The sequence below is a fragment of the Sturnira hondurensis genome, unplaced genomic scaffold, assembly GCF_014824575.4.
Source record: "Sturnira hondurensis isolate 20B ecotype Veracruz unplaced genomic scaffold, ASM1482457v3 Scaffold0004068, whole genome shotgun sequence".
In the NCBI taxonomy this organism is placed as follows: domain Eukaryota; kingdom Metazoa; phylum Chordata; class Mammalia; order Chiroptera; family Phyllostomidae; genus Sturnira; species Sturnira hondurensis.
The window spans coordinates 2,726,484-2,740,368 of NW_028076699.1; the positions used below are offsets into that span (position 1 = coordinate 2,726,484).

The window sequence follows — 13,885 nt, forward strand, 5'->3', positions numbered from 1 at the left end:
ACAAAATGCGAATATTTGCATCTAAAGTACAGTACAGCTGAGAGGACCAGAAGAGACACAGAATATGAAAGTACAAAGAACCACACACATTTATCTTCATCATCATCATCCCTGCTTTTGGTGAACAAGGAAAGATTTCAAACCAGCCCTAGTGAGACAATGAAACATTGTCAGTCTTCTTTCAGGTTCAGAGGACTTCCCCTAAAAGACAAACCTTAAATAACACACCAATCTGAACTTAAATAAACTAGGTGTCATACAGTAAGACTGATTTCCCTAATATACAATATAATTTTATTTATGGCTACATTAGTGTTAGAATTTCAAAACAGTGTTTCAGCAATTCAAAATCTAACTTTCATTCCTGTGGTTCAAGCTCCCAGTTGGCTGCTGGGGAGGTGATTTTTTTTGCTGTCTCAGATGTTTCTTGGTGCTCAGTGCTCCAGTCTTCCCCTCAGTCGCTAAGAGGTGGGGCAGATCTGAGGTTTACCCAGTGTCTTTGGGAAATCCTTGTCTAAATAAATCATTAAGATGGGAACACTGTGTGGCCTCCCTGCTTTGGGAAACCTGTCTAGGAAAGTCCTACAGGGACGCCCCTGAAGAAATAGGACATTAGTTTATACGAAATTTAAATGCAGAGGATGGCATACAATGACCCTTCCTTTATGTTTATTTTCTTTCAGTTTAGACTTGATGCAATTTATTTTTTCCAAATTGGAAAGATATATTTACAGACCAGAAAGCACTTCCCACCTTAAACTTCACACCTTTGCATAATATAGCAAAACAGAATTCCAAGAGAGGAAATAATAGAAATTTTTACTGCCCACCCTCCACCCCCCAAAAAAGGCTTTTTAGTCTTCTAATGTCTGCCCATCTTTTTAGGAAACATTTTTTTGGTGTTTTTATTCTTGTGACAAACTGATACTTTAGTTTTATTCTCAACTAGGTAAATTTGAAAATGTATTAAATTTTAAAATGCAGTCGATTAAAGCTATCATTAGACCTAAATTGATATCTCAATTTTCAAGTGTTCTTGATTCCTTTTTGAGTGGTTTCTACTGTAACATATTCTACCAATAACAAATGCTTTTGATATTAGTACAATCCTGTCACAATCCCTTTATTAATCAAAGATGATGTGTTTTCAGAGAAGCTGGGGAACCATATGGCAGGTATAAAGTCACAAGTATGATAGCCCACCTTGTAAGGCATTGTCTTACAAGGCATTGTCTTACAAGGCATTGCCTTGTAAGGCATTCCCACCGTGGAAATACATGAAATCCTGTAGGCAGTAGAGAGAGATTTAAAGGTTTTAAGTGAGAGAGTGACATGGTCAGTTAAATTTTAGAAAGATGACTGGAGGCAGGCATGCAGGTGGATTCACAGGAGGAAAGACGCGAGGAAGGTGATATTTCTGGTGTAAAGTGGCCATGGCCTAAAGTATGGCAGCAACTGTAGTCTTGGACGGAACAAAGAAGATAGAGGTGGTTATACTTCTGAATAAATTTCTCAAGACTTGCTTGACCTTTTTTTCCTCCATCAACACCTAGAACTACCACGGTGAAGCACCAACCCCCATGAGCAGAGTAGAAGGAAAAGAAGGCCATAATCAGCCTCTGCTGTATGGTTATGCACCTTCATGTCCTAAATTGTTTGCATGTATTTTGTGACATCTTGCACTTTCTTTTATTTTTTTTTACAGATTTTATTTACTTTTAGAGGGGAAGGGAGGGAGAGAGGGAAACATCACTGTGTGGTTGCTTCTTGCACGCCCCCTACTGGGGACCCGGTCCACAACCCAGGCAGGTGCCCTACACTGGGAATTGAACCGGCAACCCTTTGGTTTGCAGGCTGGCACTCAGTCCACTGAGCCACAACAGCCAGGGCTATTTTCTTAATTCTATCGTCTTCATAATCATTTAGCAAACTGGAAAGTTCTTTGATGTACAGAGATTTTTGATTCTCCCATTAGGTTTGAAAAATTGGAAAACCATGAGATGTAAGCTATTTACTCACTCTTACTGTTTTTTATTAAGTAATCTGAGGGTGAGTGGGACAATTGATAACTTTCCTTATGTTTGTTCTTTCTTAAATTATACTTGTAAATTTGATTCAAAGAAGTTTCTTGTTTAACTTAAATTGTTCAACCAACTGTTCAACCAACAAGATAACTTTCAGTCCAAGTTATCTTGCTGTCAAAAAAAAGGGTTTTAATTGTACAGGGAAAGAACTGGTATCACTCTGTTCAGTGGTTTTGACAATCTTCTCTGGTGAAAATGTAATAAAATGTATATAAAATTATACACACACACACAAATTATACCTAAGTTTATCCTGAAATAGGATGGATGACTAAGATTTGGAAACTTGCGTTTTATTTAACCCAACCTGCTTTTTTCTTGCCAGTCTATCACCTAGAAATTTCTTCAGAACCAAGCAGCAAAACTCAGAAAAGGACAGAACGGAAAGAGAAAAACTTTTTAGAGAAAGATTTGAGGTATGTTCTCCTCTGAAGGTAAAAATCAATATTAAAGGCTAGAAACTTCTGTCTCTAAAGATTCTGTAGGTGTGTCACAGTCCTGCCCCTCTGGGATTAAGGCATGAACACTTTTAGTTTTCTGATGCTTTTCTGTATGGTCATGCCTTTGCATATGCAACTTCCTCTGCCTGGAAAAATTCCTAAATTGTTCAGTTCAGGTGTCACCTCCTCTTCCCTAACTCCTCTCCTCCAGGAAATGTTACTCCCTCAGCACTTTAAAAAACCTGTTCTACACTTATCTGTAAACACACTGAACAACTGTATTATAACCTGTGTGTGCACACGCACATTTGGGACTAAAACTCTTGAGTCCTTTTGGAAGGAAGGATTTCGCCTCACGTAGATTTGCTCCCGGCCCCCAACATAAAAGTGGTCACAGTGTTCAGCGAGTGAATGAATCACCACATGAATGAACAAAGCGTCTGATGCTCCTTCTTATCCTGTCATCGAGAGTCCATGGGGCTTTTTTCCATAATTCCAACTAAGTCAAAAGACCCTCCATTCTGATTTCACATACTGCCAAAATAAGAATGTATTGATTTAAGAGACATACTGAACACCTCCCACGTGCCAGTTTCTGGAGTGAGAGAGACAGGGTGTGCATCCTGCTCACAAAATTTGTCCAAGTTACTTCTCTGTCTAAATCTTTCCAAAGTCCCCATTTCTAGGGGGTCAAGTTCTGGCCTCATCACATGGCACACACAGCTCTTCATGTTGTGAAGACATACATGTTTGCAGTGGGTAATTTCATACTACTGAACTGCAGCATGAAATTGTCTACTGAAAATTGGGGGATTATTTAACTAGTTGAAAACAGTGTAACGATTTCTTGTTGAGGAGACCCTAGCCTTGCATCTAGTGCCTTTCTCCCTGCTGTCACTGGACTCTCTCGTGTGGGACAGAAATGCCCCCATCTCTCCCGTGTGTGTGATTCCACTCCTCCCTATCACCTACGGTGGGCTTCCTTGACGTCCGACTAGAAAACAGTATGCCATTTCAATAACTTTTATTCAGCTCAGATCACAAAATATTGGGTACATTTGTGCCAGACACTGAAGGTAGAAGGATGAATAAAAGTGTCCTCCACTTTCATTTAAAGACAAAATGTTTACATAATGTTGTAACACCANATGAAATTGTCTACTGAAAATTGGGGGATTATTTAACTAGTTGAAAACAGTGTAACAATTTCTTGTTGAGACCCTGGCCTTGCATCTAGTGCCTTTCTCCCTGCTGTCACTGGACTGTCTCGTGTGGGACAGAAATGCCCCCATCTCTCCCGTGTGTGTGATTCCACTCCTCCCTATCACCTACGGTGGGCTTCCTTGACGTCCGACTAGAAAACAGTATGCCATTTCAATAACTTTTATTCAGCTCAGATCACAAAATATTGGGTACATTTGTGCCAGACACTGAAGGTAGAAGGATGAATAAAAGTGTCCTCCACTTTCATTTAAAGACAAAATGTTTACATAATGTTGTAACACCAATATATACAGGATGCAATTAAAACAGGAAATTATACGTAGCAGTCCTATGAAAAAGGCCTCATGCAAGGTGTTAAAAGAAGGGGTTTCCAGGCAGAGAACACAGCGTGGGCAACTGCATGAGCACACGGAGGGACGTGGTATGTTCAGGATGATCACACAGCCTGATGGGGCTTCCATAAAAGGGACAGAAATGGGTGCATGAGGAATTTAGAAAGGACTTGAAATGTCGAGCTAAGACACTTGGATCGTATCCTGAAAGCAATGAAGTTTTTAGAACTATAAAAAGGAAAGCAACTTGATCTGATTTGCCACCTAAAAACCACTGTGTATTCACACTGATCAATGGCCCAGAAAGGATAAGAAATCAGTTCAAAAGAGTCTCCCTTGCATGTCAGATCCCACTTGGTACCAGGTGGTCTTACTCATCACCCAAATTCAGGAGAGTTCTGAGAGTGGGGGGAGGCACCCCTAATCGTGAGTAATAAGTCTTTGTAAATAAAGGTTGTCCTGAGCAGGGGGAGGTGTTTGGCCACCCAACTTTGAAGTAGACATCTGTAAACATGAGCTATGTATTCTGGAACTATTTTATCTTTCAGTAAATGGATCTCAATGCATTATTAGATGGTGATGTACCCGTGAGTGTGTAGACCAGCTGCTTTAAAAGGTCAAAAAAGAAAACACCTCCCCTGAGACCAGATAGGAAATTATTCCCTAGTTTTTTTTTTCCCCCACAAATGCTGTCCTTGACCACAAAAAGAGTGGTAATTGCCCCCACACCCATTCCTACTACTTTAAATGTGTATCATAGCTAAATATAAGACTATATAAGCCCATGCAAGAAACAATGGAGAGTGCCACCTAGAAACACTTGTACGTAAGAACGTTATAAACTCTAAGAGGGTTTTCTCTCCCTGCCCCCTTTTAAAATCTCTTTTCCTAATTTGCTGGTAACTTTATTCCTACCAGAGTTAACATTACTGTCCACAGTAGTTAATGTAAACCCATGTTATAGCCCTCTTATTCACCAGAATTCACTCCAGTACAATTAGGTAATGGATTAAACATATAGTCATACCAAGTAAATATAGATTTGTCACATTCAACCATTATTTCCTGAAATCCTTTCACTGACTATCTTGCTATTGTTTTCTATTCCTTTAGATATTTAACTAATACCTAGCATCTTGAGTTTATTTTGTTACTGTCTTAATTTTATTGTAAGGAAAAGATAAAACCATGCAAGCATATCTGATTAGTAATTTCTCATTTCAGTACCACAAAGAGATTACTGTCATCAACACAGCAGTGGCATGTTCCTGGAATTCAAGAAATGGGACATTTGATTTGCCGATCACCCCTGGAGAAGAACTGGAAGTCATTGATATCGCTGAAGAAAATCTAGTGATATGTCGCAATTCTAAAGGCAAATGTAAGTTACTGGCTTATTGCCCATGTCATTGTTTTTAAAAAAATCTCAAAGCATTATCTCTATAACTTTCAGTCATTTTTGTTTCTATAGATGGACATGTGCTAATTGAACATCTAAATTTCAAGTAAGTGGTTTGATTTTATATTTGAAATCATGAATTCTAAATATTTAACAGTGTTTCATGCATCAATTTCAAGGAACTACTACTGCATTTATTTACACTCAGAAAAAAATGGAAAATTAGACACACAATGCCCCACTATATAAGCATCACTTTGGGAGAGACTTTATTATTGTGTCTCCTGAGTATTATCGAACTTCTCTACAGAGCGTATTTACAAACAGATATTTTAAAGGCCCATAAACATATTAAACCGGGTCAGAAATTCCCTAGAAATCTCCTGCTCACTGCTCAACTGGCTTATATTTCAAAATACACTTTTCATCCTTTCTCAGGCATCAAGGCTGGTCTCCTTAGGAAGAGCGATGTCAAATGCATGGACACACATGTGAGAGCCAGCGCTCAGTGAGACACTGGTCCTGCTCACACCACTTCCAGTTCACATTGTCCAAACGAGACAGACGGTGGAAACTTGCGTGAGGACCTAAGGAGAGAAAATAAACCCTCCACATTTAGCTGGCATTGCTCCTAAAAGGTTATCTTTCCATGTCTACTTTAACAACCTATTTCACTGGCGGGCTGAGAATGGGAAACTGCGTGCACCAGCATTTGGGCACTTACTCAATGAGCCGCGTCCACAGTAAGGAATCCTGCCGGACAGCACGACCTGGTGAGCTGTACAGATGGTGAGCACGTTTCTAGTATCAGTCCATGAGTGTTTAGAATTTCTAAAAGATGCCATCTATTTAAATTGGGTGTAATTCTGGAAAAATATTGTAACCAAGTTCTTTTAAATACTCGGAGTATAATCTTGAAATACAGTTCAGTCTTTAAAAAATCAAGGTCTAAGTGTTCTGCTTTATCACAAAACCAAAGTTGGACTCAAAATGCAGCTCAGAATTGGTTTGTTGGGGGGAACCATATACTGAAAAATAATTTATTCATAAGTTCACCCAACATCAAACTATGCTGCATTGGTTTAAAATAGCCCTGTTGTCCAAATAGTAATGCTTATTGTCTATTCAAATAACAGGATTCACATATATTTTTACTTATGTGAAAGTAAAGAAAATTAAGCTGAGCCCTTAACAACATTCTGTATTTCAAATGATGTACAATGCCACTTAAGCAGGGTGATTCTGGCCTTCGGGGTGTTAATTTACTCCATGGTCTTAACCTTTATACTATGAGATTTCTTAAGATTCTAGTTTCTCTTTTTCAAGTTCCAAGTGGCACTTGCCAAAAAAGGCCAACCTCCTTCTAGAAGACAGGCACTAAGTGTGTTAGAGTTCAGAGAGGGATAGAGAGATGAATGGAAGGCCTCGAAGAGTGAGAAAGGTTTCCCAGAGGAGGTGCTGAAGCCTGGTCTAATCACAAGCGCATTTGCCAGACGAGGTGCAGAAATGGGAAGTCCACACTGTCTGGTGACTGGGAAGAAGTCCAAGGGAAATGGGTTGTGCTGTGTCTGGTGGGAAAGGGCAAGAGCCAGGATGGGGTAAACGGGAGCTAGAATGTGACAGAGTTCTTACCAAAGGTCTTATTCAGGAAGGTGATGCCAGATGTCTAGAGGAAAAAAACAATCACTGCAATATGGGTGGTAACTTAAGAGAGGACAGACTAGTTGTTTTTGCAGTGTTCTAGGCAAAGGACCATTTGGCCATAAGATGGCAGCAATACAAACATATAGCACAGGAGCCCCATTAGTTACAAAGGTGAGAAAACAGATGTCATGGTGACTGATTAGACGTCAAAGAATGAGGGAATGACTCCAAGATATCTTTTTTCTTTTTTAAAAATATTTTATTTATCTTTAGAGGGGAAGGGAAGGAGAGAAGGAGAGAAATATCAATGTATGGTTGCCTCTCATGAGTCCCCTGCTGGGAACTGGCCTGCAACCCAGGCATGTGCCCTGACTGGGAATCGAATCATGATCGTGTGCTTCGCAGGCCCGCGCACAATCCACTGAGCTATGCCAACCAGGGCAAGATTTCTTTTTTGGGAGCTGAGATTAAGGTACCAAAATTGGGAGTATACTTCTATTTGGAGCCCCCTGAATTAAATGTACCTACTCAGTGAGAGGCAGGGCATTCAGGTAACTGCAGCCCTTCCCACAGCACGGTCAGACCTGCCCCGTGGGCGCTATGGCAGAAGCACAGTATACGGATGGCCTGTGGGCAAGGAGGGAGGTGAAGAGCAAAGACCTGTCACGGAATAACCCTGTAAAAAAGAGAATCATACACCACGTTACTCTTGCCACCTGGCCAAAACATGGAGTATTTTAAACCCTACAGTGGCAACGGAACTAAATTTCCCGAGATGGGTCTGTCCCACCCACTTTCCATCTCATCACTTGGCCTCTTGTTCTAACTCCATGACTCGGCTGTGTCTCCGTTTTCTCCTCAGTGACCCGGGGCTAAGAACACTCACCTTGTCTGCTGCACAGGGCCGCTGTCAGGCTGGAACTCAGTAACATAAATCAACGTGTCCTAAAAGTGTGCAAGTGTTGCTGTTTTACTTTATTTTGTTAAGATTGTTGGCTTCTTTTTAGAGAGGGGAAGGGAAGGAGAAAGAGAGGGAAGCATCAATGTGTGGTTGCCTCTCATGTGTCCCCCTATTGGGGACCTAGCCTGCAACTCACGCATGTGCCCTGCCTGGGAATCGAACTGGTGTCCCTTTGCTCCGCAGTCCCATGGTCACTCCACTGAGCCACGGCCCAGTGTTGCTGTTTTAGTACCTGGCCTTTTCTGAAGTTGGAAGATGTTAAAAACAAAAATATGTTTTGCAATTCAAATTTTAAGACTTGGAAAAAAGTGGCTGGGATGGAATAATTTTACATAGATATATTTCCTAGGACTTTAAAACTAAACGTGTTTCTATGTTTTTAAAGTATAAACCATTTTATTCAATATAAACTGGTACCTAGTGAGTATCTGTTGATACGAACTATATTTTTAGGAGAAATAACTCTTTTATCCACACGCAGGGTGATGGTCTCCACTCACTGTCAGCCCCACCTCTTTCAACCCTTTCCACCAGGGGGTCAAACTCATTTTCACCGGGAACCACATCAGCCTCGCAGTTGCCTTCAAAGAGCTGAAATAACTTCAGGCTGTAGAAATGTAACTACTCCCTAACTGTTAAGGAGTAGCAATTACATTCAGCTCTTTGAAGGCAACCACAAGCCCCCAGTGAGAATGAGTTTGACACCCCTGCTTTACATCATCCCATGGGAACAATTTCTCACACTACAGATCTGCAAGATTCTCCAATGTAACACACACTATAACTAAGGCCCCAGTGATGCCACTCCGTGTCTCCTAGAAACCCTCATCTGGCATAAGGTTTCAATGGAAACAGAGTATCCATCTGACTTTGAGTTTTGCATGAAAACATCCCAGTCAAGGTAACATTCTGTCAGATAAAAGCACTTGAAGGTCCCTGACCCTAGCAGAGGCCAACACTGGCCCACACAGAGTCGTTTTCCAGCCAAGTCACGGGGTCCTGTTAACACCACACACCACCACCACCTTCCCTTCCTCCTCTGGGCACTTCCGGGAAGCAGGCAGTCCTCCCAGGTGACACAGCGTTCTGCTGACCAGGCCCTCTCCTGCTCATCCTCACAACTTTTAAAACACTGATCCTAGGAAAAGGAGGCGGGGGAAGGATATATACTGACAAATCCCTTAGAAGGGTTGTTTCTGGGTAAAAAGGTTAGGATGATTTTCTTTTCAGCTTCTTCAAACTTCCTGTACTTTCCAAACTTCCTATCATAAGCACCCACTACCCATGGAATTTGGGAAATAAAGGAAAAACATTTTCACTAATAAATACAAATTCCTTCTTCTAAGTTTGGAACAGCAAATTAAAATGTTGGCATATATCTGGACCTCGATGTGTTAAGAAGAACTAAAGCACAATGTTTTTTCAAAAAGATGCTTTCAGGTGTATAAACACGGAGGGTCACCACCATCAGCAGCACATAGGGTCGCATCTGCACAGCTTGTTCTCTATTTTCAGTGGCCGTTAGTGTAAGTCTGTTGTTCCCTATGACCTTCCAGGCCTTTCCCTGCCTGTTCTGTGGCTGTGGCCAGCAGAGTTTTGGCTTTCACTATCTCCATGCCCTGGCACTACACCTGTAGATAGGTTTTGTGATTTTATAGATATTAAGGTGCTAACCAGTTGACCTTAAAATAGCAAGGTTAACCAGGTGAGGCCTATTTGACTACAGAGGTCTCAAAATCAGAAGTCAGCCAGTCAGCTATGCAGTGGAAGAAGAGGCAGGAGATATTTGAACCATGAACATCCTGTCGCTGGCTTTGACAATGAAGGGAGTCATGGTCCAGATAATGGTAATGGCCTCTCAAATCTGTGACTGACCCCTAGTCAAGAGCTAGAAAGGAAGCGGACCTCAGTCCACAGCAGTGTGAAATTCTGCCAACAGCCTGAATGAGACTTGAAAGATTCTCCCCCAGACCTGAGCCCTACAAACACTTTTGTTCGCAGCCTGGTGTGACTGGAAATGAAACACCAGCTAAGCCCACTGAATTTCTGAGTTCCAGAACTATGAGATAAAGTTGTGTTCTGGGAGTGAAATCAGCATCATGGCAGAGTGAAACAACCCCCTTGGTATACCCCCTTAAATCAACAATTAGGACATTTATAACCCAATAAAGGTTCCTCTGCTCAGCACCCTGGGACACCTGAAAGAGTCATACATCAGCACATCTGGAAGTGGCTGTACTGGCATGCATGGCAGAGGCAGAAGGCGGGGGCTCTCTAGATGCCAGGGCGGAGCCTGCATCTCCAGCCAATGCTGTGGTGCAGGAGTTGGGGTGTGGCCCCTGCACCACAGCCTGGCGGAAGGTATGGGCCAGCATCGGCACCTGAGAACCTGGCTCCCTCCCATGGATTGTGGTCCTTCTACCCCAGAGCCTGTGGCAGCAGTGGAGACAGGCCTCCTAAGCCACAGCACCAGCTGTCACAAGAAAACCAGGTAACAGCATGACAGACTCACAAACCTGGTCACTCCCACACCTGCCACCTCTCCCTGCCAGGGTGGTGGTGACCCAAGACCCAGGCAATCCCGACACAGGGGCACCCACAACCCTCATCACCCAGGCGGTAGTGATGTCCTCCCACCCACCCCACCCCCGCCACAGAAATGCCGACAGTGCGGGGCACCCGAGATGGGGAAGACCCAGTGGCGTGCATGTACGGGAAAGCCACACCTGTGCTGCGGCACCGTCTCCTGGCAGACAGAAGACCTCCAATTATCAACCTGCTGAACTGCTAAACTCAACATAGTAGGTAAACATGAAGCATGTTCACTGCTTTAAATGCTGCAGAAGAGGAACAACCCATGAAATACCACAAATAACCAAAGTGGCATTGCATTACAAAAAGAAAATTACAATTCCCTAGAAACCAAATTCAAAGTGATGGAAGACTGTGATGTAAATGACAGAGGATTCAAAATAGCAGTCATACAGAAACTCGACATGATACAAAAACCTCAGAAATATATTCTCAGCAATTCCACGTCTGAGAATATATCCTCAGAATCCTGAAACACTAATTCAAAAGAATATATGCATCCCTGTGTTCACTGCAGCATTACTTACAATAGCTAAGATATGGAAACAGCCCAAGTGCCCATCAGTAGATGAGTGGATAAAAAAGCCATGGTACATTTACACAATAAAATACGACACGGTTGTAAAAAAGAAGGGAATCTTACTATTTGCAACAGCATGGATGGGCCTGGAAAGCATTATGTTAAGTGAAATAAGCCAGTCAGAGAAAGACAAATAGCGTACCATCTCACTTATATGTGGAATCTAATGAACAAAATAAACTGATAAACAGAATAAAAACAGACTGGCATGGAGCCCTGGAACAGACTGACCCCTCAAAAGAACCTACAAAAGAAACCCCATCAAATTATCATCAGATACCTCACCAGAAACCCTGCAGGACAGAAGAGAGAGGAATAAGAGAGAAAATCACCAGCCAGAAACGCTCTAACAGTCACCTTTTACATATAAAGGGGAAATTAAGGCTTCCCAGACAGACAAAAGCTGAGGGACTTCACCACCACAAGACCCACGTTACAGGAAATGCTGAAAGGAGCTCTTCAACCCAGAAGAAAAAGACACACAATTTTGAGGAAGGTGTCTAGCAGAAGCAGTAAGTCGTAATTTACTTCAGGATAGAATGTTAAACACTTACATGTAACAAAGGGGAAAAAAGCATCAAAAACTTCAGCCACTTCATTTTTAACACACAGCAGATTGCATCCCTTCACCGTAATTTTCTGAGTTGTCCTCCGTGCAAGCGCGTGATTTTAATGCTGTCTGTCTTCTGTGCTGTTCCTGTACGTCTGCTGTTAAATACACTGAACTACACTGGCAACTGAAGATAAGATGCTATCAGAATAAGAAGGACTATTTTATCTGTGAGACATTTTATACAAGCCTTATGGTAAACACAAAACAAAAACCTAGAGAGCTCAGATATGAATATAAAAAGAGGAAATGAAGAAAACCATCATAGAAAGCCACCAAACTAAAATATCAGACAAAACACAAGGGGAAAGAAATAATGGACATACAGAACAATCAGAGATCGAAAGATAAAATGGCAGTATTAAGTCTGCATGTATCAATAATCACCCTGAATGTAAATGGGCTGAACTCATCAGTCAAAAGGCACAGAACAGATGAATGGAGTAGACAAACAACACCCGACTATATGATCCTTCTCAGGAGACCCATCCCAGCTCCAAAGACACACAGACTCAAAACGAAGGGCTGGAAGGTGGTATCTCAGGAAAACGGCATCCAGAAGAAAGCAGGTGTAGCCGCACCCACACTGGGTCCGCTGCCTCTCTACAGAGAAACATGAAGGATCGGAAGGGGAAGGGGCAAAGCAATTCCATTTACAATCACACAGAAAAGAATAAAATACCCAGGAAAGGCTCTAACAAAGGAGGTGAAGGACCTGCACGCTGAAAACTACAAGATGTTGTTGAAATAAACTGAAGATACAAAGAAGAGATATTCCGTATCCCTGGATTACAAGAATTAAAACTGTTAAAATGTGGCCCTGGCTGGTGTAGCTCAGTGGATTGAGCGTGGGCCTGAGAACCAGACAATCGAGGTTCGATTCCCAGTCAGGGCACATGCCTGGGTTGCAGGCCAGTTCCCGGCAGGGGCAAGTTCCCAGCAGGGGATGCATGAGAAGCAACCATACATTGATGTTTCTCTTCCTCTCTCCTCCCCTTCCCCTCTAAAGATAAATAAATAAAATATTTTAAATAAATAAATAAAACTGTTAAAATGTCTATTTTACCTGAAGCAATATACTGCACTTTACTGCAGTCCCTCTCAAACTTTCAGTGGAATTTTTCAAAGAAATAGAACAAAAAAATTCCTAAAATTTGTACAAAACCACAAAAGACCCCAAGGAGACAAAAAAGTCCTAAGAAAAATGAACAAATCTGGAGGTATCACAGGCCCCAATTTCAAACTATACTACAAAGCTATACTGACCAAACAGCATGGTATTAGCAGAAAACCAGACACACAAACCGATGGAATAGCACTGTGAGCTCTGATAAAAACCCACACATATATGGACAACTTATTTATGACAAAGGAAGCAAAAATATATGAAAGAAAAAAAAACTCTTCAATAAATGGTTTGGGAAAACTGGACAGTCAAATGCAAAAAATGAAATGAGACCACTATCTTACACCAGACACAAAAATTAACTCGAAATTCATCAGAGACACTTGAATGTAAGACCTGAAACAATAAAGTACGTAAAATAAAGCACAGACCGTAAGCTCAGGACATTGGCGTTAGTGATGTTTTTGTGAATCTGACTCCCAACGCAAGAGGGACAAAAACAACAGTAAATAGATAGGAACAACTAAACAGGACTACATCACACTAAAAGCCTTCCACACAGCAAAGGAAACCATCAGCAAAACAAAAAGGCAACCACTTGAATGGGAGAAGGTATTTGCAAATAATATTTCCAACATGGGGTTAATATCCAAAATATATAAAGATCTCATACAACTTAACAACAACAGCACAAATTGAAAATCCAGTTAAAAAATGAGCAGAGAATCTGAACTGATGTGTTTCCAAGGAAGACATAACAATGACCAATGGGCACACGAAAAGATGTTCAACATCACTTATCTTTAGGGAAATGCAACTCAAAACCACACTGAGATACCCCTTCACACCTGTTAGAACGATTATCGGAGAGGATGCGGAGAAAATGGGACCCT

At 41.6% G+C, this 13,885-nt stretch overlaps 1 protein-coding gene across 1 annotated transcript in view; it reads left to right on the forward strand.

The window, feature by feature from the left end:
- Positions 1-7,355, forward strand: part of FYB2 (FYN binding protein 2) — a 106,436-nt gene extending 99,081 nt beyond the window's left edge. The window contains exons 17-20 of the mRNA XM_037043170.1: positions 2,410-2,500; positions 5,305-5,461; positions 5,552-5,585; positions 5,918-7,355. Coding sequence (XP_036899065.1) covers positions 2,410-2,500; positions 5,305-5,461; positions 5,552-5,585; positions 5,918-5,939 — 304 coding nt within the window. The 3' untranslated portion in view covers positions 5,940-7,355. The remainder of the gene's footprint in view (positions 1-2,409; positions 2,501-5,304; positions 5,462-5,551; positions 5,586-5,917) is intronic.
- The last annotated feature ends 6,530 nt before the right edge of the window (positions 7,356-13,885 follow it).